Source organism: Capricornis sumatraensis, chromosome 13, assembly GCF_032405125.1.
Source record: "Capricornis sumatraensis isolate serow.1 chromosome 13, serow.2, whole genome shotgun sequence".
Taxonomy (NCBI): Eukaryota; Metazoa; Chordata; class Mammalia; order Artiodactyla; family Bovidae; genus Capricornis; species Capricornis sumatraensis.
This window is the reverse complement of record NC_091081.1, coordinates 78292793-78303291: the sequence shown is the minus strand read 5'-3', so window position 1 is coordinate 78303291 and position 10499 is coordinate 78292793. Positions and strand designations below refer to the sequence as shown.

Here is a 10499-nt window from a genome sequence, read left to right as displayed (position 1 = left end):
TGGGTAAGCAAGAGTCTACTGCACAGCACAGGGAACTATATTCAACGTCCTGGGATTAACTATAGTAGAAAAGAATATGAAAAAGAATGTACACACATGCATAACTGTACACTTCGCTGTACAGTAGAAACTGCGTACATGTGCCTGCTCAGTAACGTCCGACTCTTTGCAACCACATGGACTGTACCCAGCGAGGCTCTTCCGTCCAAGGAATTTTTCAGGCAAGAATACTGGAGTGGGTTGCCATTTACTCCTCCAGAGAATCTTCCCCACCCAGGAATCGAACCAGAGTCTCCTGTGTCTCCTGTATTGGTAGGCACGTTCTTTACCATGGCACCACACAGCAGAAATTAACACATGGTAGATCAACCATACTTCAATAAATTTACAGAAGAGCAGTGGCTTAAACTGCCACAGTGTCATCCAAGATATAAACAAAACAATTTTCCCTAAAGAAATGTAAAAGGAGGAGGTCTGGATCACGGAGCAGTATTGACGCAAAGCACTTAAACACGGAGATTTGAACTTTATAGTTTTTGACTTTATTATTTTTCATTGTCTTGCTGCTCACAGCCAGACAAACTGAACCGGTACTAAATAGGACCTTGGCCTCCCCCAAGCCCAACGGGCTCTCCAGGATGCACGCGCATCTACAGTGCGCCCCCTGAAAAGGAAAGTCGGCTGGGACCACTCCGGGTGAGCGAAAGCAGGTTTCCAGGGCGAAAGTAACCGGAGTCGGCCGACCCGGGCGGCCCCGCCCCCTCCCACGAGTTTCGCCGGGTGTCCGGCCCCGCCCCCTCTTTTATTCCGCGCTCGCCACCGGGAGCTGGAACTTTGTAACCCGAGCGCGCGGGCTCTGCGCTCCTCCCCGCCCCGGTGCGGCCCTCCCGGGAGGAGCAGGAGGTGGGACCTGCGGGCGGGAAGGCTCGGGACGCCGGCGCACGAGGATCGGGGACCCCGGAGAGCTCAGCCGCCCGGAGGAGGAGCTGGACTGGGAGCCGAGCGCGCGGCCCGAGAACCGGAGGCAGCGGTCCCGGCCCGGGGGCGCAGAGGGGCGGCGGAAAGGTCCCGCGCTCGGAACTGAGGCCCGGGGAATCTGGACTCCCTGCCCCGCGTTCCCGCAGCGCCCGTAGCCTAGGAGCGGCAGCTGTGTCTGGAGTCCCGGCGGCGGCGGCGGCCGCGGGGGACGAGGAGGAGGAGCTGCAGCTGGACGGTGGCAGCCGGAGGAGGAGCCGCGCCGCTGTCCCGTGCGCCGGGGAGCGGGCCGCGCCGCCCGGGCCGCGCCGCGCTGGGATGCCCCGCTGACGGCGGCGGCCATGCAGCCTTGACAGGGCGCTCGGGCGCGGGGACCGGCCGCGGGGCGCGCCGTCCCGGGAGGGCAGCAGGACTTCACCGCCGACTCCAGCCCCGCTGGGTGCCCTGCCCTCCACGATGGAACCGGTGACCAAGTGGAGCCCCAAGCAAGTGGTGGACTGGACTAGAGGTAAGCGAGCCTGGGGGTCCCCCGGCGTCTCCAGCCCGGGGGATCGGGCCGGCGGCAGCTGGGATCGGGGGTGGGGGGGTGGCGCTCAGCCCCTTCTGCAGGCGAGAAGCTTTGAGAGCGCAGCGCGGTGAGCCTGCAAACTTCTCTGCGCCTGTCGTTCTGGTGCCCGCTTTCGGGGGTGCGGGTTGTGGCCAGCCGAGGGGAGCCTCATCTTTAAACCCGGGGAGTACGGGTGGCCTCTGGGGATGAGGGTTGGGGGCGCGGATGTCGGGCCGGGGCGCCCGCCCTGCCCTACCGGGGCGCCCGCCCTGCCCTACCGGGGTGCGGTGCCCCGAGGCCCGGCTGCCCACCCGGGAGCGCAGAAGCACAAGGCGCCTTTGTGTGGGTGACTCCCCTCGGACCTCGTAAAAACGCCGCCTGCCCAGAGCAGTTCGCAGCGTGAAGAGGCGGTTGGACAGGTACGGGGAGACTCCGGCGGCCCGGCGAGCCTCTCTGTTTTTGTTGGAGAAGGAGCCGGGGCAGCACCGGAGCCAACACTGAGGCATTCGCGCCGGCGAGAAGCCTGGAGCCAGACTCCCCGGGACTCGGTGACTTTTGCTCCGGGAAGGCGCCAGTACCCCCCGCTGGCGCCGCAGTCTTAGGCCACATCTAAACCCTGGGAAGAAGTCTGCTTGGAACCATTATCCTGAGTTACGCCGTCTTTGGGGACGAGGACAGGTCGTGGGTTGAAGAGGCCGCGGGTGCTGGACCGAGGCTGGGGGCTTGGACTCTGAGCTGTCACTCTTGCTGTTAAGTACCTCCCACGATTTCGAAGCAAAAGTGATAGAGGTTCTTCAAGCCTCTACGAATCCTTTCAAGAGAATGGGTCCGCCAAGAACAACCCGTGTTTTCGTGGGTTCCACCCACCCCCGCCCCCCCCCCCCCGCCCAGCTCAGCATCTGTCTGTGTTAAGTTACTATTTTGTTTTCTTTCTTCTATCTGCTCTTTCAGGTGAGGAATGGTGTCCTTTCTCAATAATAATAACTAGAATTGTGTAGCGCTTTACAGTTGGCTAAGAGCTCTGTCTCTGTTATTGCCCTTGGTCATCCGTAAGCCCGAGAGGTAGGTAACGCGGGTAAGATCAGGGCATCTTTCTAACTGTCTCACCCATGGCTGCAGCATCTCCAACACCGGTCATCTCTGCATCTCATGTCTCCCGCCTGCCGAATACACACAGACCATGTGCAATGGGGTGTCCCAGACGTGTGGGAGATGTGGGGTGTCTGTGGGGGGCATCTCTGACCATTCATTCTGGGAGAAGGGACAGGATACACTCTCTCCTGAAAAGAGGTTTGTCCAGGGACCAAAGTTTCGGGGGCTCTTACTTAAAGCGAAGATGAAAACACCAAATACTTCTATGTGGAGTAATGTGTAACTAACAATGTCCGTTCTTGATATAAAACATAAAATCTGTAGAGACCCAGATGCTATTTTGAAATGGGATGTGTTCCCCTATCCAAGATACTCCTAGGTCCCTTGTCTAGCAACTTGTCTGGTCTGAGTTGGTTGATCTATTTTACCATTGTGTCCATCAGAGAAGCAACCTAGAAAATTGATGACATCAGTTTTTGATCTGGAGAGCTCCTCTGTCTAATATGGTAGCCAGTAGTCACTCATGGGCCTTGGGCTCTTGACATATGGCTGGTCCGAATTGCCCTGTGCTCTAAGTGTGGAATACACCCTAGGGTGAAAACAGCATATAAGCTATCTCATTACTAGTTTTTTTTAATAGTCATTACATGTTGATAGTATTTTGACATTGGGGGTAAATAAAGTTTATTACTAAAGTTAATTTCACCTGTGTATTTTTACCCTCTGAAAGGTGGCTCCTGAAAAATGTAAAGTTACACAAGCGGCTGACTTGTGCAGCTCCCGTTATATTTCTGTGGATAGTGTTGCGCCGGAGTGAAAGAAAGGGTTAAACTTACCACTCTTTGGCTTTCCTGAGCAGTTGCCAGCCTACCTGATAATGTACAACCAGAAAAGCGGTAACAGGCACACAGGGGTATTTTGGAGTGAGGTCTTCACACCCTCAAGATTTTTGCCTTTTTTTTTTGACCCCCCTTGGGATTAGGAGAGAAGTGTAAATTTACAATCTGTTATGCTTGTTTAGCATTTAAAAGAGAGAGCAGATTAAACTGCTTTTGGGCTCCTCCTGCCTTGACATTGTGACTTAGTGGAGACCGCTCTCACTGAGGGAAGGTTTCCTATTGGCCCGCAAGAGCAGTTATGGGTGGTTCAGTTTTCAGTGTCTTGATGTCTGGAGCATTGGGTGCTGATTAGGGTACATACCTGTGGCTACCACGTGGCAACTTTATACAAAATGGTTATGCCCTTTAGACCCTTAGGTGCAGCCCCATAGAGTGACCTGGATACTTTCTGTGTTAGAATCTAGAAAAGATAAAAAGAGCAAGTGTGTAGCCAACTCTTAGACAAGAGGCTACATTCTCCCAAATTGCGTGACACATTACTTGAATATTTCTCAAGAGTCATGATGTGAAAGTATTGACTTTTTAATGAACTGTTGGCTTATGCAAACTTGTTTGCTTATAGGACTATTTTTAGCTGTCTTTGTTAACCTTTCTACCCAACCCCCATTTTATTAATACATCCTACTGATAAGCAGCTCTTCGTGTAGACTTTACCACTCTTGGCATCTTATGACTGTGGTAGCGGTGATGGTGAACACTGGTGAAAGCCTTAGATTTAAAACTGTCTAAATCCAACCAGAATCTATAGCTTGCTTTCATGCTGATGTTATTAGGCAGATGCATACATTAGAAAAAAGGTTGATGTCTACAGAATGAAGTAATTCATCTGGTTTTTATTATTGTTACTATTTTTATTTGTTAATCGCTAGCACTACCAGAGAAGGCAATGGCACCCCACTCCAGTACTCTTGCCTGGAAAATCCATGGACGGAGGAGCCTGGTGGGCTGCAGTCCATAGAGTCGCTAAGAGTCGGACAGGACTGAGCGACTTCACTTTCACTTTTCACTTTCATGCATTGGAGAAGGAAATGGCAAGCCACTCCAGTGTTCTTGCCTGGAGAATCCCAGGGACGGGGGAGCCTGGTGGGCTGCCTTCTATGGGGTCGCACAGAGTCGGACACAACTGAAGCGACTTAGCAGCAGCAGCAGCAGCAGCACTACCACCACCAGTGTTGCAATATTAGTAGTGAAGTGAAACAAAACGAAAGTGTTAGTCGCTCAGTCGTGTCTGACTCTTTGCACACCCATGGACTGTAGTCCCCCAGGCTCCTCTGTCCATGGAATTCTCCAGGCAAGAGTATTGACGTGGGTTACCAGTCCATTGTCCAGGGGATCTTCCCAAGCCAGGGATCGAACCTGGGTCTTCCGCACTGCAGGCAGATTCTTGACCTTCTGAGCCACCAGGGGAACTGTACCATGATATTAGTAGATCCTCAGTGAGTGTTAGCGCAGGCTAAGCATTGTACATATGTTAGTTCACTTAAATACACAAGCACCCTTTGAGGCAGGAGCTGTCATTTCCATTTTGCACTTGAGAACACCGAGGCACAGGCAAGTTAAGTACCCTGACCGTTGGCACACAGCTGAGAAGTGTTTGGCCACAGACGGGTGGGCTTTGTTTCCTTCCGTCTTCTCAGGAGGTTCTTCCCAGGGTCACCCGTAGAGGACTGGCAGCATCTTTATCACACTGATAAGGAGACCATCAGAAGCCCCAGCATGAGTCCTCTATCATGTCTTATTGCAGGAGCCTCATCTGCTGTGTGTGTCCTATTCTCCCTATTCTGTATGTGTCAGGAAAGTTATTTGTAAGTCATATCAATTCATCGTTTCATGGCACCATGCCTGCCAGATGATTTGGTAAAGGATTTTGCAAAGCAAATGAACTTTTACAACATGTATCAGGCAAGAAAAAGGTCAGCTCTGTGTAACAGAAAACCCAGTTTTTGGTGGACTAACCAAATGAGTTTTGTTTTTTCCTTGTAAAAGAAGTCTGGGGATAGAGAATTTAGGACTTCATGGGGGCTTCGTGGTGCCGTCAGGACCTCAGGCTCTTCGTCATCCTGGTTCCAGTTAGCTGGTTCTTCTTCCTTTAGCCTCTTGGGTTGCTGAAAAAGGAAGGTCCTTTTCTTCTGGCAGCCGTAGATCTACCATTTGGCCATGGGTCAAGAACTCTGCTTTATTCCAATTTCTTGCCAGTTCTATCTCCTGGACTCCAGCCATAGAGTTTTCTTAATCATAATAATAGAAAAACATTCATTGAAGCATTTATTATGTATCAGACAGTGGGCCACATACTTCATTTAGGCTTTTTCATTTCATCCTCCGAAAACTCAGAGAGGTGTATGAACCATTATTAACCCATAGTAAAGACAAAGAAACTAAAGCAGAGAGAGGGAGTGTTTGGTCCCATGCTGATAGGTGATGATGCTCTAAATGCCTTTCTCTGCTCCATTATTTCATTACTTCTGTGGCTTATACCAGGTATTGGAACTTAGAGAGCAGGGGCTGTGAAATCAGACTCTGAGTGTGTATCCTGGTATCTCCTCTGCCTGTATGAGCTTATGTAAGCTCTTATATTACTACTCCTTGTTTTTATTGCTTCCTCTCCTTTTTTATCCTATAGCTCCAGGTCATAAATTGTTCTCTCTGAGCGGCCTTGTCTGTCAAAAGGTTGATTCTTACCATTCAGGGACACCAGTCGGTGTCGTGGAGATTTCTCTGCCAGGCACGCAGAGGACCCGGGGTGGGACTTGTAGCTGGTTAAGAAGGTTCTTGTTTCCTGGCCCCTCCTCCTCTGGCTTTTCTAAGTTGATATTTTATTAAATTCTCTACGTTTTATACTCATAACAATAGTGTTGCACCCTATCTGCAAAGTAAATTCTAGGTGTAGCTAAAGCTTAATTAAGAAGAGTAAACTAAAAATATTAGAAAAAAGCATATGAAAGACTATTAATTCATCTTAGGCAAATTTCTTTTAAAAATACTAAAATGCAGAAATAATAAAAAGTGACAAGACACACACAGATGCCCAGCAAGTATATGAAAAGATGCCCAACATCACTAATCAGGGGAAGAATCTTAGTTTGCCATGTGATAATAGGTGCTTCTCGCCAATGTCATGCACTTCCTTTGGGTAAATAAGTTCCAATTGTATTTTCTCAACTGTTTTCTTGCAGTAACTGGACTTCCAATGACCATGGCGTTAGGACTGGCCCTTGCTTTGAACTGTGGACCCCTGTCTGGCGCCTAGTCCGAGACTCGTGGCACCCGCATCACCCGGGAGCTTGTTAGAGATGCAGAAGCTACAAGCCTGCTGACTCAGAATCTGCATTTTAACAAGAGGCCCTGGTGATCTGTGTGCTCAATGCAGCTGGAGAGCTCTGTTCTAGCAGCCGCTGCAAACGGGTTTTCTCCCTTCGCTGGTAGGTTCTGCTGGTCTGATCGGACTTGGGCTCCATCTGTTTCATTTAAGGTCCCCAGGGATGACACTTAACTTCAGGGTGCTTGACTTGGCCACTAATTAAAGCAGAAAAGCAATCTTAGGGTGTGTGTTTATGTTTATAAGCACCACCTAGCAACAGCATCAGGTGCTTCTCTGCAAACTGACTGAGACATTTCTCTTGAGCTTTCTTCCATATTTCTTGGGAAGTGTTCTCATAACAACATTTTTTTCCTAGTTTTTTTTTTTTTTTTTTAAGATAAGCAGTAGGAAGGGCGTCAGGGGGTGGCCGTGGTTGAAGTGTGCTCTTAAGATCCTCAGGTGGACTCAGGAGGATGAGATGGCCTTTTAGCCAATCACTGGCCGTACCGTCTGCTACTGCACCAGGTTCACCAAACTTAGATGATTTTGAAGGGAGACTTCTTCATTGCTGGAAAATGACACTGCATGTCATTTCAGGGCAGGTCTCAAAATTCGGAAGCGCATCGGGGCCGGGTGTCTGAGCTCTGTGACGGTGGAGATTGTTCACACCGCACCTGCATGCTTCCCTTTTGCGTTCGCATCATTGCGGAAAGCTGCAGGCGCTTCTCTGTTCTGTCTCGCTGCTTGTGTCATCACCATCTTGCTGTTTGTCCGTTCCTAGCTGCTTGTGTTCCAGCTCCGGGACATCCGTGTTCTCACCTCTTTTTCCTCTTTGATCTCGTTTCGTGAGGTTTCTGGGGTTTTCACCCGTGGTTTAGCCATTAGCTGGGCTTTCAATCAGGTTTTATTTACCCGAGCTCATCCATATTTGTGCTCATCTGACATTTTCACAAGCCCCAGAGTGGGCACAGTGAAGGTATCGCTCTACCATAGATGAGGAGAGAGGCTTCAGACGTGACATGAGTTGTCCCAGGTCAGAAGGCCAGACCCCACAGACTTCTGGTTCTCTTGTTTTGGGCAGCCCCTGTGCCTCCGCTGGTCAAGATGGTGCTTTCTGTTCTCTCTCCATCAACAAGTGATGGGAGGGGCAACTTCAAAGAACTTTGGACTTTTGTATTTCCTGAGGATCCCTTCAGGGTTTCTACTCTTGGGATACATTCCTTTTCTTTCTCTTTCCTTCTTTCTTTTTTTATTTCACAGCTTGAGCAGAACTCTACATGTTTTGGACCTGACCTTTTAGCATTTGAGACTCTTCTTGCCAGTTACTTATTTATATTGTAGTTTGTTGACTGTGTTGTATTGTTTCCGAACGCAGCTCTGTAATAGAATGAATCATTTCACTTTTTGATTCTCTTAATCTGTTTTTTATTTTATTTTGAGTGTCATATGATAGTTTTGTTTTTGTCTGCTACAGTTAACATTTCTATTTGATGGAACCACATCCATCCATCCGTACATACATGTAACTTTCTTCAACAGCACCTGTGATTTTTATGGCTTCATTTCCTGCTTGCCTTTGATTCTTCACAGCTTTTTCATTGTAACTGCTATGGGAGAGATTAGGCCTGGTGAATAATATGCATGGTTTGGAATAAAATAGAGCTGGATTCAGATTCTGTATTTGACAGTAACTGATTTGAAAACTTGGGTAAGTATCTTGTCTTCCCTAAACTTGCCTGAGTTTTCTTATCTGTGAAATGGGACTGCTAATTAACTCAGTGTTTTTGTTAGAATTAAAAGAGGTAACGTAAAGAAAGCATTTTGCGTAATGTATGGCATATATGTGTTCACAAACTTGTTATTGATTAATTCATAATAACTCCAAGTTAATATGTACTATAAATGAGTTATTATCACTTAAATATTTTATTCTGTTGTGACTGATCGTCATCTTTCACGCTTACTAATAATTTATGACAGTTCCATCCTCCTCTGTGTTGATAGGTAGGTGGTAAGTTAACTTCACTCTCTGCCTTCTCCTCATTATTTCCTTGGGCACTTTTCTCTCACTTCCTTTGGGGACCTTGTGTGTCCTGTAGGGGGCTTCCCAGGTGGCTTAGTGGTAAAGAATCTACGTGCCAATGCAGGGGCACAGGAGGCGCGGGTTCGATCCCTGGGTTGGGAAGATCCCTTGGAGGAGGAAGTGGCGGCCCACTCCAGGATTCTTGTCTGGAAAATCCTGTGGACAGATGAGCCTGGTGAGCTACAATCCAAGGGGTTGCAAAGAGTTGGTCATGACTGAACAATTGAGCACATGTCCTGTGGGAAGGTGGTACCATGGAAAGGTTTAGTCGTGGCTGTCTTGGAGAGAGCTCAGGAAGAACACTTTCCTTGATGTCAAATTCCATGCTAAGTAAAAAGAGAATTTTTTTCATTCAGCAGCTGATTGCTGAGGACCTACTAAGTTCCAGGCATTGTGGAACTTAGCACCTCCAGGTCCAGGTGCTGGAGATCCATCTGTATTTTAGGTGCAGGGGTCCAGCTGGGTGCCTGCTTTAATGGGGCAGAAGTAGGGATGACAAGCAACAGTAACAAAACCACCACCCAAACAAGCAGATGCTGCTGCTGCTGCTGCTGAGTTGCTTCAGTCGTGCCCGACTCTGTGTGACCCCATGGAGAGCAGCCCACCAGGCTCCTCCATCCAGGGGATTTTCCAGGCAAGAGTACTGGAGTGGGGTGCCATTGCCTTCTCCTAACAAAGCAGATGAACAAGAAAATATCCAGTCATGATCAGAGAGGTGAAGGAGCATGACTGATTCGTGGGCTTCTTGGGATGGTGTCTCCCTCTGAGAAGATGATACTTGGGTATGAAAGGCAAGAAGGAACCAGTCACTGGAAAATGAGGGGGAGCACCATTGTAGGCCAAGGGACAGTCAGTGCAAAGGCCCTGAGGTGCAAATGAACTTGGAGCCTTTGAAGAATGGAAGCACGGTAGAGTCATGAAGAGCAAAGACAGTGGGGCCTTGCTGGATGGGGTTGGGATGAGAGAGAGACACAATGGTCAGATCATGGAGAGTCTTATAGGTCTTAGGCATTTGCAATATTTTCTAGTTACTATGGAGGGCAGGTGAGTGACATGATCTGATCTGGATTCTCGAGGCAGAAGTGAGTTTAGGGAGCCCTGCTGGAAGGCACTGTGATATTCTGGAGATAATATTATTACTGTATTGGGTGAAGGTATTGCTGACTCCAGCATCTGAGAAGCCAAGGTCTAGGTACTGTTGGTTCACTGGTAACATCACATCAGATAATATAAAAATTATCTTTGAAGTTGGGATGTAGATTCTTTTTTTTTTTCCTTTCTCTGCCAGGGTTAGGAGCTCCCCTCTGCTCCCCGCATCCTGATTACTCTCTTGTCATTTAAAAGGGAGGTGCAGCCCTCCTCTCTGCGTTCACATGCTTCCTTCACGTCATTGTTTTCTTCTGGCACATTTTGCTGGGAGCTACAGTTTCTGAGGCTGTTTATCCATCTATGAATAGGGTTTTTGTGAAAGTGGACTTAGCCTAGTTTGTTTTCTTTGACATCAAATGACTGAACAGTTTTTAACCTGGGATCAGGAGGGCAGAGGCAGTTGTGTTTACTAGAGCAAAACAGTTCCTTAGGATTCAGTAGGTTGTAAAAATC

At 48.6% G+C, this 10499-nt stretch overlaps 1 protein-coding gene across 2 annotated transcripts in view; it reads left to right on the top strand.

The window, feature by feature from the left end:
• The first annotated feature begins 1431 nt into the window (after positions 1–1431).
• The window catches only part of CNKSR3 (CNKSR family member 3), a 103592-nt gene continuing 94524 nt past the window's right edge, over positions 1432–10499 (top strand). For both annotated transcript variants that reach the window (XM_068984989.1, XM_068984988.1), the window contains exon 1: positions 1432–1483. In XM_068984989.1, coding sequence (XP_068841090.1) covers positions 1432–1483 — 52 coding nt within the window. The remainder of the gene's footprint in view (positions 1484–10499) is intronic.